Below are 17,374 nucleotides of genomic sequence, written 5' to 3'. Positions count from 1 at the left end.
AGAATACATAATCCTGCCCCTTTTGGCCACAGGAACAGTTTACCTTCCGGGGCTGGATGCCGTGCAATGCTGTCGTGAAGCAAACACCTCCTGTACACCATACTCTGACAGGACTGGTAGGTTAGAAAGCACCTGTGAAAGGACAAGTAGTTTTATCAAGAGGCTTGGGGTTTTATTGTTTGGTTTTGTGACCTGCTCCTATACCCTAACTGGGGGCTGGGTTCTGTTCCCAATAGACCTTGCTTTCTGAGAGTAAGGGCAGTAATGAGCCACATTAAACACCAAAATTAATAATGTAATTATTCAGGTAAATGAAACTTCAACAAGTGTACCAAATTACATATGGTCACAAAAATGAAAAAGGCCAAAAATCAATATACCGTTGAAAAAAGTTTCATCATTGGCCAAAAAAATCTTAGCATACAGTAGGTGAGGTGAAAAGCTTGAGGGTTACTGCGCAGGGGAAGAATCACGGTGTCTTTAAGGCTTTAATTTGACTATTTAGCCAAACTAGCACGTAATATCTGTTAGGCAAAGGTTTTTCTTTGTGACAGACTACAGACTTGCCAAGTCTCCAGGGACAATCACCATGTACCCGATACATCCATGTTGGAAGATTTCCTTTTCCAGATGTTCCAGAACTTGTCCGACTTCTCAATGTGGCTGTTTCCAATCATTTTTTGTTAAATTACTTTGTTTTCAAATGCTGAAGTAGCTAGAACAAACCCTCCTTCATGTGCTGTTCCAAAGGATGACTTGTGCTTGATTTTTCCCTCGCCTACTTTCTCCCTGCCCCCATCCTCCCCCTGCTTGAAGAGAAGTTAGACAATCAAAAGCATTTTATTTTAAAAACGGTGTACTGGTAAGAGAACCAAATCCAGTCTACAATGCCCTCTCTCTCTCATGGAAGAGGGCAGATAACAGTCAGCAAAAATGGCAATTAACTGCAGCATGGATAACATGCTTCATGACTTTTTACTCCAACACTAGGAAGTGTTTTAGGTTAGCTATTTAAGTATGTTTAAATTATCCAGAGGTGGGCAAAAACTCTTTAAGAACCAATTACCTGAGCCAAATATGTCCATTGGAGCAGACTGCCTGTTTGCGATCAGTGAACGGCAGGATCTCTTTACACAAGCTGCAGTGCTCTGGAAAAGTCTGTTTGTTCATTTTCTTTAAGATATGCCCAATCAGCACCTGGGAATACACAGCAGTCAGCATTGTTTACAGCAAGAGAGCTGCCCACTGAAAGGTGGAAACATCTCTCAGGATATTGTGATTTCAGACTAGGATACGGGATGCAAAGACCTATGCTCTTCACCGGATTCAAAGAAATAAAAGCATAAGAAATATAATACATTGATAAGTATTAATTTATTCTCCTTTTATTGTCATCTCCTAAAGGTTTCTGTCCCACAGTAAAGGGATACAGAACTTAAGAGCAAGTGTTCTGTTAAGCTGCTTGCAAATTTTAAAAGTACTGAAGAAATTGGTATCATACCACTTCAGAGGATGCCACTGACCATTACAGCAACGCTTTCACGTTCTCGTGCCTATCACAATGGATGTGCTAAAAAAAAAAATCCTGTTCAGAAATTACCTGGATGCGTATCTTCAGCAGTCATCTTAAGAGTATACATAATGTTTACAGTAGAACATTCATGTGATCAAATTTGTCTTTGTCATTTCAATAGATATAAACCACATCCCAAGGACCTTTAAAATGTGACAGCAAACTGAATAGATAAAATAGAATTTGGAAGTCAGCTTTTAATGACTATAAAAAGAAGAATCTTGTTTACAAGGCAAGAAAAGCAACCTCTCAAACCTTCAATTCATAGTAATTGCATGCTAGAAAAACACAGCCGTTCTGCCAGAATACTTTGCTAGTGGCCACGCTGTGTGGCCTGCTCGCTTGTAAATCCAGCAGAGAGAACACCACACTACATCAGTAATGGAAATGCGCTTCCTTCCTCTGTCTTTCTGGATGCAATGTAAAGGTTGATTTTTGCAGTTCAAGTGATTTAAGGACTTAGGTACTGAAAAGAACTGTTCTGTGCTCATACAAAGAGGTACAGAGACATCTGAGACATTCTTGTCATCAAGTCTTAAGAGCCGGGAGGCTGATGGCAGAGAGTTCCCACTGAAGCTTCCTTTGTCTGATGTCTATATTCCAAAAACTTCATTGCCCAGTGCAAGGTTCACTGATCACTTATCCCCTGCCACAAATGCTTACTCTACACATTGCAATAGTCAGGATACTGTCCTTGCAGTTATGCTTTTATTTTGGCAGGGAGTATTGCGAGTTTGGGGAGAGTTCCTATCATGGCCAAGCATTCAGTTATGCTTATTTACTGTAGTTCAATAAATGCAAGCGTGCCTGAAGGTTCAGGCAATCTACGTTATAACAAAGACATTCAGTCAGCTTGGTTAATTGAAAGTCCTGCATAAAGTTCTGAAACACTGGATTTAACTCCTAAAACACAACTACTTTCTGAACCTCTGTAACTGATCTTTCCACTGAAGGCTCATGGAGCAACGACAAGACCTGGTGTACCACCGGAACAGTCACAGTACTTTCAATTATAAATACTTTAAGAAGTGATACTGCAACTCTTAAAATTAAAACTGCAGACATAACTGACTAGATATAAATACCTCCTAAGTTTAGTTCTGTAGAGAAGGATAGATTAAATAAGCTTAGCCATGAAAACAAACATCCCTCTCAATCAGTACATGTTCTAAACCCGCCACCAGCAGCAGAATAACCGTGGTCCTCTCCCTTGTTCTGCAAAAACTCAGGCATGCTTATTCTTTATTGTACCCGACCCAAATTTCAACATCTGTATTTACATTCCCTCCTACTCCGTAATTTCAAGGAAGGACAACTTCAGCTGTATGCTCTCTAGAAGCTGACTGGCAAGGATGACATGATTACAGTTCTCTTTCCCACCCCCAAAGCTGTATTTTCATTTAAGGATATGGAGGGGGGAGAAAGAAGTCACTTGTAACACCAAATCCCCAGAGCATAGAGGTGCACTTACTCGTGCTGTTCTGTCATCATAGCCATCATCGGACATTAAGAAGTCACAGACCCCTCTGGTGGGAATACTGGTGTTTTCTGTAATCCATGTGTGTAGATAAACTTCGCCCAACACCCGTTTCATGTGTTCTCGTGTCAAGTGCATTTCTACTGCCTCGATTTGTGCCTGTATTTCAAGAAGCTTTTCTTCCATTGGCTCGCGGCCTCCTACGTCACTCGACTGAGGAAGAGAATCATCTGCAGTATCATCTATGTCCATACCTTTGCCTGCGTCACACAGGCTCTGCTTGCTGGCTTGCTTAGAAGTTCCTTCCTCTTGATCATCTTCAGTGCTGCCCATCCCAGGGGAATCGGATACCAAGATTTTTGCATCCTCGTGTGAAGGTCTCCACATGACCTCTGAGGGAGCCTTCTGCATTGACTGGTACAAAATCCTCAGGAGAAATAGCTTAAACCGCCAGAAGTAAGTAGACCCACAGCTCTCAATCTTTTTGTCCAGTGCTTCCTGTAAGAATTGAGGAATATGCTTATCCTTCAAAATTTTCCAGCGTACAAGATCCGTCAAGTCCACTTGCCGGAAAAGGTTCTGAACAGAAGATTCCAAGAGCTGCGCAGCTGCCTCCTCAAAAGTCTTAAGGGTTACAAACTGAACTTGGTAGTTTTTGTTAACTGGGTGAAGACCGTTAGTCATGCCCTCTGTCGTAATAACTGCTAAGTACGCACCACACGGGCTAACAGCTATTCCGTGAGTCCTGACAGAGCCAAACACTTCCGAGAGCTTAATCAGCTGGTGCTCAAACTTTAAAGCAACGTCTGTGAATATAGGAATCAGCTGCCTTACCTTTCCATCACTGGAGCACGTATACACCGTGCCGTTCTGTTTGTCTGCAGTCATAGATACGATTGGCAAAGAATGAAGCCCTGTCACGTGGGAATTATGGACATTCAGACCTGCTTTGGATATCAACAGGAGACACCAAAACACATAAGCTCCTCTTGCAGCCACCACTAAGCTACAACTACATTTCTGGTAGGGGTGGTAAAGAGGAATACATTTGATACTATGCACTGGTAACTGGTCCATTTCTTGCCATAAGACTACGGGTTGTCTCAGCGTAAAGTAGCCTTTGACTGCTTTTAGATTGACAGGAAGGATCTTAACCGGTCCAAAAGCACTCCCTACAATAAGTCCACTCATCTTTCGGTTGTTATGTTCATATTCCCACCAAGACAACACACTTGGGGAATTTATTCCGGACTCTATGGTATTGCAAGAAGTAATTGATTCCTTACCCAGAAATGGAAGTTGAAATTGCCAAACTGCAATGTTACCATTTTCAAAGAGTACCGCTAAGAGCACGCTACCGACATCCCGGCACTCGTTGTTGTGTTTGACCTGCTGCGTGGTGCAGATGCCCGACCACTCCATGCGCACTGGAGTCTGCATGCTGTGCCGTCGCTGAAATTCAGAGAAGTCTCCTAGCTCTCCCCTGGGAGTGTCAGCCTTAGAAAGTTTGTAACTGGCTTCATACAAACGCTCCCCATAGATTTCTGTCAGGTCCACCAGCTGCACCCACTGCAGTCTGTTGAGGTTGGCGTGGATGGTCAATCGATTGTCCATGGTTAAAGCTGCAAGCAGGCACCTTCCATTCGCGTCGCAGCCCAGCGGTGACCAGCTGGAATACTTGAATCCTCGCATAGGCGGCAATGACTTCCCCTCGGGATTGAATACTCGATCTAGCATAAAAGTTTGACTAACCGTTGGATCCACTGAATTTGCGAACTTTTCCTTACATTCTGCTACCTCCTTTTTTGGACCAACCTAAAAGATAACAAAAAGAGCTTTTAAAACAATTGTAGAGCTTCTTTTTAGGAAGACTTTCCTGGAATTAATTCCCACTTGAAATAGAGCATCCTCTGTCACAACCTATACCACACTGGTCCAATGGTTAATTAACCTCACTCTTAAGGACTGAAGCTTTGTTGTTGGCCTCGATTTGTATAGTTTTGACTTTCAGCTATTGAATCTTTTGTCTGCTGAACCAAAGAGCTTGTTTTCATACTTCTGTTCTCAAGTGTGTACTTAAAGGTACCTGGCATAACGTTCAAACTGTAAAGCACTTGATATTTCAACTCCAGTTATTCCATATTCTCAGCATTGTTTTGGAAAAAAAATTCAGATCTGCAACAACAGAATTATTATTTAATAAGCTATCTCACCCGGACTTGCTACCCATCTGTGCTAAGGCCTGTAAAAAGTCAGTTGCCCCCCTGAAGCCCAAAACAGTCCCCGCTGCAAAAATCAAAAACCAAGAAAAACTTCTACTTAAAATTTTACTGAAATAATTGTCATCAAAGTACTGGAGCTCAAGTGATTCTTAGCAAAACAGCTAAACTTTAGAATCCCTAAAATCCACTTGGTACGTGAGCATATCGCACCCTGACATTACTGGGCCATATGTGTTTCTCCCCCGCCCCGTGCTTTTAAAATACCCCAACGCATCGAATGCGGCGTGCGCTGCCGCAAGCTGTGCGCGGGGCAGGAGCGGCCCAGGGGGGAGGCGACCCCGGGGGCTCCCCCGCCGCCCGGGGGAACTCAGCGTGGCAGCCCCGGGGCGGCCGCTCCCGGGCCCCGCGGAGGGGGGAGGCGGCCGGTACCCGCCGCCGCGGCCGGCTCACCTTGAGGAGACAGGCGGCGGAGGGCGCGGGCACGGCCGTGCGGTGGATGACCATCTCCTGCCCGCCGCTGTGGACGTCGCTGAGCTGCTCCAGGACGGCGATGCTGCGGACCGTGCTCACCGACACCCGGTGATCCTCCGACCAGGCCAGCGGCTCCAACCCGCTGACGCCGTGCTGCAGCCGCACCGCCGGCTCCCGCCGCACCGCCGTCAGCCGGAACCCGGCGCTCGGCGCCGCCGCCGCCTCCTCGACGAGCGAGTCGAGCCCCAGCGGCGGCTCCTCCTCCCCCGCCGACAGCGAGGGGCTGCCCCCGCGCTCCGCCGCCGCCATCTTACCGCCGCCTCACTGGCCGCTCGGGCCGCAGCGCGCATGCGCTGCCGCCGCCGCCGAAGCCCCCGGCCGCCCCGGCTGGGGCTGCCCCGCCGCCGCCTGCGCCGCCCCGCGGGCCCGGCGGCGCCGTGCTGAGCCCCTGCAGCGGGGCGGCTGCGGCCGGGGTCTCCGGGCGAGCGACCGTTCCCATGGGGGACCGCCTCGGCGCCCCGTCCGCCTCCCCTCCGCCCTCGCGGGCTGGGCCCGGCCCGAGGGGCGGCCCCGGGGCCCTGCGGGAGGCGGCGGGCCATGGCGGCGAACGGGACGCTGCTCCTCAACCTCAGCTCGGCGCCACGGGGCCGCGGGCCCGGCGCCCCTGGCCGGGTAGGTGCGGCCGGGGGAGGCTGGGGGCCCGGCCCGAGCCAGCCCGCTCTGCCGGGACCCGAGGTGCCGCTGCGGGCCGAAGCCGCGGCTCTCGCCCTGACTGGACCGGGGGCGGGAGGGCACCGGCTGGGGGCTGGCCCGGGGGAACCGCGGTCAGCGGGGCGCGGGGATGGGGGATCAGCGTCTAAAAAGTTTATAAAATAGAGCCTTTGGCTTTTTCCCGCCGAGACCGGGTTGAGACCTGCGCGGGGGCCCGGTGGCTCGGCAGGGAGACGGGCCCGGCCACCTCGGGTGGTGGTTGTGGAGGGGGAAGACTCGTCGGGGAGTGAGTGGGGATCGGCAGGTACGAGATTCTCGAATCCCGTTAAAAACGGGCTGCTGCGGGATTGCTCTGTGCCTTCCTCACGCTGTTGGCGGCTCTTGACTTGCTGGGGTCTGAGTGCCGAAGCTGTGGGTAACGCTGCTGCGGGCCTCTGCGTCGCTTGGACGCTTGTGAAATGCTGCCAGGGAGGGGAAAATATTTCCATATTTTAGGGAAGGCATCTAATTGTGGGAATGCTATGAGCTGCCGGAATAGGTGGTTTACTCTCGTAAGTTTGGAGAAAGGAGAACGAGAATGGTTTAAATAGACGTTTTCAGTTTTAAAACTATTGTTACAGTAATTCTGGGATGTTTCAATTCTTAGTATCAACTTCTAAATTGTTGTTAAAACATTGTTGAAAATTATGTGAGAGTTAAGTGTTTGCCAGGATTTACCCCAATTATGACGGGTACTTTGAGGTAGGGCAGCACCACCATCGTTTTTCTGATAGCGAATGTTGGTGGTAGGAGGTTGGGTTTTGGTTGGGTGCCAAAAATGTGAAGGAACAAGTGAAAAAAGTAATAGAGCTTGAAAACAATATGGTTCGTAGGAGGACAAAGACAATCGGAGCGTGCAACTAGGAGTGGGGAAGAGAGAGAAAAAAGAGGGGCAAGGTTGTGCTGGCGTTTCACACATTTCAGGAGTTTTGCAATCGTGTCAGGAAAAATAAGTTCATTGAAAAAGGGCTGGGGGACACTGAAGAGCTTTGGGGACAAAAGGAAGTTAAATTTCATTTTCTTCTTCACTGTTCCTGGGGGGGATATGGGGAGAGCAAAAGTTTTTCTTAAGATGACTGGAAGATCAGTAAAATAAACTGATTGCTGCAGAAGAAGAAATAAAGAGCTCAGAAATGCTGAAAGTTGGCAGAAGCATAAGTTGGAGTGAAGTACAGGCCATCCCTCCTGCCCACAGAAAGAAGGAAGCCTACAGGGGTGGCTTTAATGTAATCATGAGATTTGCAGAGCTTTTGAGAGAGATTTTTAGTCGTGTTCTGCGCAGTTACTGGAGAAGCTAGATGAAATCCTTTAGAGATGAGCACTGTGTATGACTTTATATTTCTATTTGCATTTCAGTAGTGTTCAGAGGTCTCAGGCATGGTGGTGAATCTGTTAGAGTGGAAGGTGTCTAGCTGCAAAAATCAAGTGTAGTTTCTTTAGTCATGGGGTAGGGGATTCCAAAAATAAGGGATCTATCTGTGGGCTGATGTTTGTGTTCAACGTGATACCGTGTTGTTAATTCTCAGTCAGTAATGAATTCTTGCTATCTGCTTGCTTTGTTAACATTGAAGCAATCTAATGCTCTGAAAAGAAAGCACCAGTCACCACATGGAAACCCACCTTTGAAACGTAAACGTAAGCCATCGATAAACACCTTCAAGAAATGTGCTACGGAAGCTGACATCAGGGAAAAGGGAAGTTCATCACAAAAATCTCTTCCTGAGAAGCAGTTGACTGACAACCGAAATGAAAGCCAGAAAAGCAAATCTTTCATTAAGACGTCCAGCCTGTTCAGAAACAACCCTGATATCCCAGAAATTCACAGGTATTTTAGACAAATGGGAGGAAAAAAAACCTATTCAGTGTCTTGAATTCTTGCCCTCGCTTGGGCAAAGCAGTTGCTTGGTACCTGTAGTTTCATGCTGTTTATGTAGAATACTATTGTACAATTTTTAACCACGCCATGTGCTTAGTTTTGTTTTGGTTTGTTTCCCCTAACTCAGAAAAGCAGTACAGCAGGTGCAAGAAAATGTTTTCACTACAGATTCTTTTAGCCAGTTGGACCTCCATCCACATCTGGTGAGTGGCAGGAAGGCTGTGTGCCTCGAAACATGCTTTTTTGGGCGGGGGCAGGTTAGAGAGCTGGGAGATGCACCTTTATTCATGGTGACTTGGACAGACTTGCCAGTGCGTTGCCTGATTTTGTTGTAGTCTCTTAGCTCAGCATGCTGGCCAGTGTCCTGACCCATCCCCAAACACACTGTCCCAGCACCCTTCGCTGTTTGCAGTTGTAATACCAAAAAAACACAGAAAACTATTTGGGAGTGCAGTATTTTAACAAGTCTGATATTTCATGATGTACCAGCAACGGTGCAAGTCTGATTAACTAAGAAGTAGTTTGAGGACCTGGGAACTTTTACATCCAGTTGACCTGGACCAGTAATGTAGAAAATAAGCATCAGTCTTCTGGTTTTTGCTCTGTCTTGTACTACAAAAAGTAACAAAAGGAACAGTTTGACAATGAAACCTGTTTACTGCTCTTTATTATCTCTCTAGATATCCACAATAAACACTGTCCTAAAGATAAGTAGCATGACCAGGTAAGCAAATTCATATAAAAACTTTGCACTTCACTACTCCTTAAAGCCAATCATCTACGATCATTTCATTGTATGTAACTGGTTTGTGAAGACCACAGTACCTGTTAAGCTGTCCCATTTGCCATAGGGCTGTCGCTTTCAAAATCTGGGACGAGAAATAACTTGTAAGTTACACAGCAAGTCAGTTGTCACAGCTGAAGGTGGAACCTCGGAGTCCTGCCTTCTAATTTGGTACTTGAATCATAAAACCATCTTTCTTCAGTTTATCACATCTGATGCCTATCTAGTGGCTTTCCTTAGAAATCACCTCTACTGATGTAGCTACACAGCAGAGATGAATGTATAGAATTTGGGGTAAACAGTTTTGAAACAGTCACTGTATGTTAAAACCTGAGGATTCTATCCTATGTTGCGTTCGTATTCCCTAACCTGTTTTGTTTGTTACGCAGTGTTCAGAAGCAAACAATTCCTGTGCTCCTGCAAGGCAGAGATGCTCTAGTGAGATCTCAGACTGGTTCAGGTCAGTATTTACTTGTCAGTCTCCTTCCCTAGGGCGTATTAAACTGGATCCCAAATACAGAACCAAAACCTCACGTTCCCAGTACAGCTCATAAAAGTGACAGGCTGGGAAGCCTGGCGTGGGGCTGCCGTGACACAGACAGGTGCTGCGCAAACTTCTGTAACAACGCGGTGGTGGGACTGCATGTTGATGTGCAGCTGCCAGCTGTCGCACGAGGGCCTATTCCAAGGCTCATGCTGGGGATGCAGACCCAGGAGGGCAGCAGAGCTAAGCAGCACACGCTCTTACCGTACAAACTTGTGTGCTTGCTCTAGAGCAAACTATGTCTGGGTGTCTCATTTCCTTGGATGGGTGGGGATATTTATTTATATAGATCTCAGTGGGATACCACCACCTCTTTTTTTTAATTTAACCCTTTGGCGAATTGCCTGTCAATCTTCCATTCTGGAAACTTTCTACTTATTTAAAACTCTTCCAGACTCTGACCTCAGTTTAAGAATGGTAGGATGAATGGTACTTTAATTTGCTGGAGTGCTGCAATTGCCACATTTTTTTTTTTGACGGAAAGTCTTCCAATTTTCTCCCTGTTAAAAAGGTAAAACTCTTGCCTATGGGATTCCACTTGTACAGTCTTTGCAAGGAATGGAATCCAAAATACAGGTAGGTGCAACAGAATTAAATATATTTGCTTTTGAAATTAAGATTAATAAAAATAAAATCCAGCTCTTATCTTGTAGTCATCACTGTCTCTTCTTGATACAAAGGTCAAACAGTCTTTCTTTCCCTTTTATTTGTGCCTGTGGCTTATGTGATCCTCCTGTACTGTTGAGATACAGATGATACAAGAACAGTGTTACACATTCCCTATTACCTCATGCAGTAGGCTAAATTGTAAATAGGCTAAATTGTCAAGTTTGGAGAAGGTAGAGTGTAGAAGAGGCAATGGTCTGGAAGCTGGGAGGACTGAAAACAAAGGTTACTGCCATGTCTGTAGAGTAATAAGTTTCTAATCTTTGACGTGGAATGAGGTTTGATAATTGCTCCCAGTTTGGATCATCTGGTTGACCAGAAAATACTGCTGCAGATCTGCCATCTCTTGTGCGTTTTATGGAAAGAGATCATCCTGACTTTCCTTATGGGTTGAAATGTTTCCAACCCATCCTGGGTTGTTACTTTCTGCAGCTGCTACCTACAGATTGTGGCTGTGCATCAAACGTGAGAGTATTTCTGCAACTCAGAAATACAAGAGTGAAACAATATGCATATGGAATAAAATGTTGGGTATGACCGTGAGCAGGTTTCCAAGCAGGTAAGAGAAGGCAGTGCAGTATTGATATTTGAAAGACTGTTGATTTTTTTTTTTTTTTAAAAGCTGGGAGGGGGGAATACCCCAAACTGTTGTGTACAAACTTGTACTAAAACCCTCCAGAATTCACTTTGTTGGCTAATAGCAGTTAGACGTGGAAGTGCTCTGTTCATCAGTGCTACATTCTTCTTAGTGGACCTCTTGTCTTCTCTGTTTGCAGCGTAGTGATGGGCCTTATGCACTCATATTAGTCCCGACAAGAGAGGTAGGTGGCCTTTTTTCTTTCTGATTCTGTCTGAATCTGAGTGTTTGAACACTGATTTTTAGTGTGTAGATGTGGGTCCACCAGGGACTGTCTTAGGAAACATCTGTCTTTTTGCTCAGATCTTGCCCTCACAGAAGGGGTGTTTGCTCTCTGGATGCGTGTTGTCATTTTTGTTCAGTGCCATACCAAAGTAAGAAAGAAGGAATCTCTTAAGTTTTCCTCATGCAGTTGGAAATAATTGTGAAGACTGGAGAAACTCTGTAGCTCAGTGCATGGGAGGGAGAAGCTTGCCTAGCTCACGCAGGGGGAGTAAGTAAAACCAATGAAATCAGCTTTGCAAATGTGTAGTTTTAGACAAACGTTTCATTTTTAAAGCACTTTTTTCAAATCCATAAGTGAATGCTGAAGGTGAGGCTTCCAAGAGTTGGTTTCTCCACTGAACTCCTTTGTATTTGATGTATATTATTTGCAATTGCAAAGGCAATTTCAGAGGAGGGTATCAACCTTTTCTTTTTTTTTCTTTTTGTGCACGTCAAATAATAATAACTTCCATGTGGAGAATTGATTGCAGGTATCTAGTTTGGGGCACAATATTTTATGCAACCTCCAGTGCAATATCTCAGCTCAGTTCCGTGAAAGGAGAAAGCTCTGAAGCTATTTAAAATTTTACAGCAGCAAACTTACTGCCTCTCCAGGATGCTGTATGAATACTAAGCATGTAGGAAACTGTTCGTAAGCCTGTTTAAAGGGCTGCCGTTGAGAGTACTTAGGAAGATAATTTGTAATTGCAGTTGGTATTACTTTTACTTTGTATTGAAAGCAATGGCCTTTCTTGAGAGCTTGGCAAATAATAGTATGTAGCATGCGTAGTCAGAGCATTTAAAATAGTTTTACTCCCATAACTAAGCCCTGCTCACATACTCATGCCATGAATGAGTCAGGGTGGCACCGTTGCCTTTCTCGGTCTCCTTCATTGCCACGGCAGAAATGACTGCCAGACAGCACGTGAAACCCAACAGCTAAACGCTTCCTACTGAACAGACATTTAGGTTTGCAAGCTTTGTACATACCATCTCTGTTCCGCTGACTGGGAAACGGGGAGGTAGAAAGGTCCAGTGGTATGATCGCTCTGTGGGTCAGGTGAGGGAATAATGTGGTCTGCCCTGACTGCCAGAAGGTAACTAACCTCTGGGCTGCATTTCCTTTTCATGGTGGTTTTCTTCCAGAAATTGTGCCATTTTCCCCTTTTACTCTTCCAGTGGAGGAAAATCTTCTGTGGCTTCAGCTTGTTTTCTCCCTGGGGCATTTACAGAAGCCAGCAGAAGTCTCTATTGTCCTGAGAGCTGGCTTGTGGAGCTGAACCAATACAGAGGTTTTCGAGCAGGTCCAAATACAATAAAAGAAGCATTATGCAAGAGAATAAAATAATAAGCAGCTTCTAAAAGAAAAGGATGTATTTAGAATTCTGATGATATACATAACTAGATTAGCTTACAGGTTTTTGAGCCAAGGGGGCTTGTAGTCCATCTTTGTAGTCCAGGGACTTTTTCAGAGCTCACTTTCTTTTGTTGATTTCCATAGCTTGCGCTCCAAAGTTATGATACAATGCAGAAACTACTTAAGGTAAGAACTCAGCGCTCTGTGTTCTTCTTATTCCTTGAGCCTCTTGTTGTAAGATGCTAAGCAACTTCAGTTCCTGTGAATTCAACTGGATGTTTAAGGAAATCCAGCATCTGGCAAGATATATGGTCCTTGAAGATAAACCTGTTTGTCTTTAAGTGTGGGATTTCCCTGTGGCATGTTTTAAACTATTACATGAACAATTAAGTGATTAATTATGGCACCTTAGTTGCACATGTTTTCATAAACAAGCGTAGTTGATTTCCACAACGTTTTGTTTTTAGAAGTACCTACCATTGTTTCAGTCTGAGTTATGAATGGAAACTCTCACAATGACAAGTACCGTTTTACTGAAACTAATACCAGACAGATGGGTTTCAGATGGGGAGTAGAACTTGGTTAACTGCTTTGCCAGCTGAATGGCTGGAGAAATTAGAAGGCTTTTAAAATCATTAAATGATAGTGCTTTCCATTTAATTGAGGCAGAGTATCTTACCATGGCGCGAGAAGGTATCTAAACCGTTTATCTGGTCCATATTGCCACTCCCTCTTCTGTTTTTTTTCCTTGAAATAATAAGGCACTTTCCAAGTCTTTTTTAGTGCTGGAATTACCAAGTAAGATTTTGTTGTGTCATGCTGAGGTTTAAAGTACTTCAGTCTTCTTCCATAGTAATTAGAAGTTGTTATGAGTGGACTTTTGATGTCCTGCAAAGGATGAAGTCTGGACTGGCCCCGTTTAATTTTGCTTTGTTACATATAATGTGTAGTAACCATCGAGTCCAGTGTAAACTGTCATAGTGACCCAAAGCAGAAGATTTGGGTCGTGGTCTGACTGGACCTTGGAAGGGCTGGACGACTGCAGGGTGTAATATGATTGTGTAATTACTGAGAGAGAAAAAGGCTAGCTGAGCTGCTCCTGACCAATTACTCTAATGCCAACTGCTAAGGTTATGTTGCCTGGATCTTGCTTCGACATCTTTCTTATTTTAAACCTTAAAAAGAAACTCTTGTAGAAACTATTTTGTTGGAGCATTTCTGGCAAGCAGTGACCTGCAAACTTAAGCCTATTTACCAGTCACGCATTTGTGCAGTCCTTACAAGCTGTGCTCTGCTTCTGTCCTGCATTTCCTCTCGAGTGAGGCAAGGGCAGTACTGTGCTTTGATTATCTCCCCTGTAAATATTGGGCAATATTGGATTCAATGAAGGGTTGGGCCTCATTAAAGTAAGTGGCAAAAACTCCTGCCAATATCAGAGACTGACATTTAATGTTCACAGACATGGTGACTGCGTGCATGTAGGTCCGTGTACGTATATATAAACTTTATAGGCCCCGTGTTTTTCTTAAATTTTCCTTGGCTACAGGAAAAGATTGCTTAAAGGCAAGATGAAGAAATAGCATTGTAGCTTGTCTTTGAACATTTAGGCTACGTGGGGAGAAGGAAAAGAAATATTATGTGGTTGGAAGTGGTGCAAAAAGGATTGCATTTCTGTCTTCCTAGACGATGCGGGAAGCAAGTTACGTGGCTAGAACTAAAGGTGCCATTGATATGTAGCTGTGGGTGAGAGAGTGCATGTGGGCTGTATCTGTTAGATCAAATCAGATGCACACTGCTGTCAGCCCCAGTCCTTTTTCTTTTTGCCAAGAAACATCATTTTTGGATCAGGCTCTGTCTCTTTATTAAGAAGAATCTATATTGGTCTTGGTTTTCCTTTCTGTAGCCATTTGCCTGGATTGTGCCTGGAGTGCTAATGGGGGGAGAAAAGAGAAAATCGGAAAAAGCCAGGTAGGAAGCCAACTTCTTAAACTGTATTTTGGGTTCTTCTGCTCTACAGTGTTTTTATCTGTTACTCTTCTTTAGAGTGCTTTTCTTACCGGGAGAGAGGATTGTGAGTTTGGATCAAGCTGTGATCCCCCTGGATCTTACACAGACACAGTGACTGGGTCAGCAGGAAGTATTCACTTCCCCCAGTTGGATCTATTTCTAAAATGCTGATGAGCCTTCTGAGAAGATGATCTCTTGTGTCAGTATTTTTTTTTTCTCTTCTGACAAACACCTGTATTTGCTTACCACCGAGTGCTGTCTACAGTGTTTGTTATGGGCGAAATTGCTTTCTGGAAAAGAGATTTCCTGGTGTTAAAAATCTCTTTCTTTTCCCTTTTCAAGAATTGAATTGGAAGCTGGTAATCCGAAATGGAATTTTCATTTCTCTCTATATAAGTATACACAAAAAGAAGTTTACTCTTGACAGTGAAAAAAAAAAGAACTCAATTAGAAAAGAATACCTAGCTTGGGTGTTTTAGATTTTTTTAATATTATTAATATTTCTTTCTACCCTGTCCTTATCACTGAATATGCCTCTGAGTATCAATGATGATCAAGGATAAAGTTTAGCTGTGCAAGAAACTTCAGTTTTAATCAGTGAGAAAGTACTGTCCCTGCTAATTTTACTATGGCCATGATTTTTTCCTTTGTAGGTTCCAGTTCCTCACTCTGGGTTCCTATTCCAGAGTTACTGCTAACCTGTATGTTTTCTTTTCTTTTTTCTTTTTTCTCGATTCTTTTTCTTTTTTGTGTTTTTTTTTTTGGGGGGGGGGGGGGGGGGGGGGGGGGGGGGGGTGGTTTTTTGTTTTTTTTTTTTTCAATCTAAACAGATTACGTAAAGGGATAAATATCCTCATTTCAACTCCTGGTCGCCTGGTTGATCACATCAAGTCCACAGAATGTATTCATTTCCGTCGCACTCAGTGGCTGATTATTGATGAAGCAGACAGGTAAACTTCCAAGTGTTTAGATACGGAAAATAGTGATGATACTCTCTGCATCATAATTCACTAAATATTTTTAAAGAAATAAAGAAGAGAGAGTGTGCACGTGATCTTAAACCATTCACGCTCAGTGGCCTCAGCCAAGCACTAGGTGTCTGGGATTAGGAAGAAATGTCCCCTTTGGACAGATTATTGTACAATTATTCATTGCAGAGATTCTCTCAGTGTCTTCTGACATGTCTGACCCTGGCAAAAGTTGAAGATGGAACATGAAGCTAGATGGGCCAAAGATCTGATCAGCTCTAGCACTTCCCCTAATCCTAACTGGCTCATGTAGCATTAAGACTTTCTGCTCATTCCTTCCTTAACAGCATCTTTCATCACCTCTGCTGTTTTTGTAGGATCCTGGACCTGGGCTTTGAGAAGGATGTAGCTGTGATACTCAATGCTTTAAATGCCCAGAGAGAGACACGTCAGAATGTCCTGCTCTCAGCCACCCTCACAGAAGGTAGGTTGTAGACAGATGGTGTCTCTTTGAGCTGAATAATGCACAGGCAACTGCAAAATAAGTTGGTTGAGTCTGACTCTATTACAGGCCAATCTGAAGCCCTTTGCAGAAGTGGAATAATGCCGATTGATTTCTTTGGGCTTATGTCACTTGTCCTTCGTTACTGGAATTTCTGTCGGTGTATATACTTAGGTGGTCCTTACATACGTCTCAAATTCCAGAGCAAAGTCACCGTGAACCTAGGAAGCACTGGTTTGTTTGTTTGCTTTACAAATATAGAATTAAGGTAAAAAGCTAATGACAGGACAGCTGTTGTGTGATTTGCTCAGTATCATACAAGAAGTCAGTTGCTGAGGTAGGAATTGAGCCAGGCCTCATGACTCATGCACTCTTGATAGAGTGAAGATCTGTTGGGTTTTTTTTCTACGCACACAGCTAAAAAACAGGACTGCCAAATGCTGTCTATCTGATCAAGACATTTATGTAATGTAAATAGCACAGTCGGCTGAAGTAGTGTCTTGTGATGCTTTTGGTGGAGTCCACAGCAACTAAGCCTGGCTAAGCCCTGAAAAGTCTAAAGTTTGTGGAGGTGTTCTGTCAGTGTCTGAGGCGTGGCTCGTTAGTTCCTTGCCCTTCACTGCTTTTCACTGGAATTGCGTTAGTTGTTTTTTTTTATGTGAATATATCATCGCCCACCCCAGCAGCACCCCAGACTGGACCTCATGTATTTTTCATTTTCTGTGGTTTAGGAGTAACAAGGCTGGCCGATATCAGTTTGAATGATCCCTTCAGCATTTCCATAGCAGATGAAATCCAGAAGGCGCTCAAACCAGCATCACAAACGGATAGACAAGCCAGTAGTTCATCAAACTGCATGGAGCAGGAAAACTTTGCTGTTCCGGAGAAGCTCAAGCAGTATGTCATGATGGTCCCCAGCAAACTGAGGCTTGTCACGTTAGCAGCTTTTATCCTTGAGAAATGCAAGGTGAGACTCTGTTTGCATTTGTATTACTAAGTAGCCCTTTGCCCTACTTTCCAAGTCCTTTTATCTGTTACTCTGTCAAGGATAGCATGGATTACATCTAGGGGTTTGAAGTGCATCTAGTGTACAGGGAGCCACAAGAGACCTGAGGTGCTATTGTGTCTTTCATGCTGGCAGTGAGATACCTGTGCAGCGTGTATTCGTACTTCTTTTGTGGGCTCAGTGTTTGGTGTCAAACTCCCTAATCCTTTCCCGGATAATCAGAGCTCCAGAAGTGGAAGCCACCTAGATCTTATAATGATCAGAGAATTG

At 44.4% G+C, this 17,374-nt stretch overlaps 1 protein-coding gene across 1 annotated transcript in view; it reads left to right on the top strand.

Annotated features, from left to right (window-relative positions):
• Nucleotides 1-5,768: 5,768 nt before the first annotated feature.
• DDX31 (DEAD-box helicase 31) overlaps nt 5,769-17,374 on the top strand; it is a 50,965-nt gene continuing 39,359 nt past the window's right edge. Inside the window, 13 exon segments of the mRNA XM_076355540.1 lie at nt 5,769-6,246; nt 6,249-6,415; nt 8,065-8,318; nt 8,497-8,572; nt 9,050-9,093; nt 9,543-9,613; nt 10,209-10,273; nt 11,140-11,184; nt 12,766-12,807; nt 14,525-14,589; nt 15,459-15,578; nt 15,974-16,080; nt 16,830-17,065. Of these exon segments, the coding sequence (XP_076211655.1) occupies nt 5,769-6,246; nt 6,249-6,415; nt 8,065-8,318; nt 8,497-8,572; nt 9,050-9,093; nt 9,543-9,613; nt 10,209-10,273; nt 11,140-11,184; nt 12,766-12,807; nt 14,525-14,589; nt 15,459-15,578; nt 15,974-16,080; nt 16,830-17,065 (1,770 nt within the window).

This window comes from Aptenodytes patagonicus, chromosome 18, assembly GCF_965638725.1.
Source record: "Aptenodytes patagonicus chromosome 18, bAptPat1.pri.cur, whole genome shotgun sequence".
Lineage (NCBI taxonomy): Eukaryota > Metazoa > Chordata > Aves > Sphenisciformes > Spheniscidae > Aptenodytes > Aptenodytes patagonicus.
This window is presented reverse-complemented; position numbering and strand designations above follow the sequence as displayed.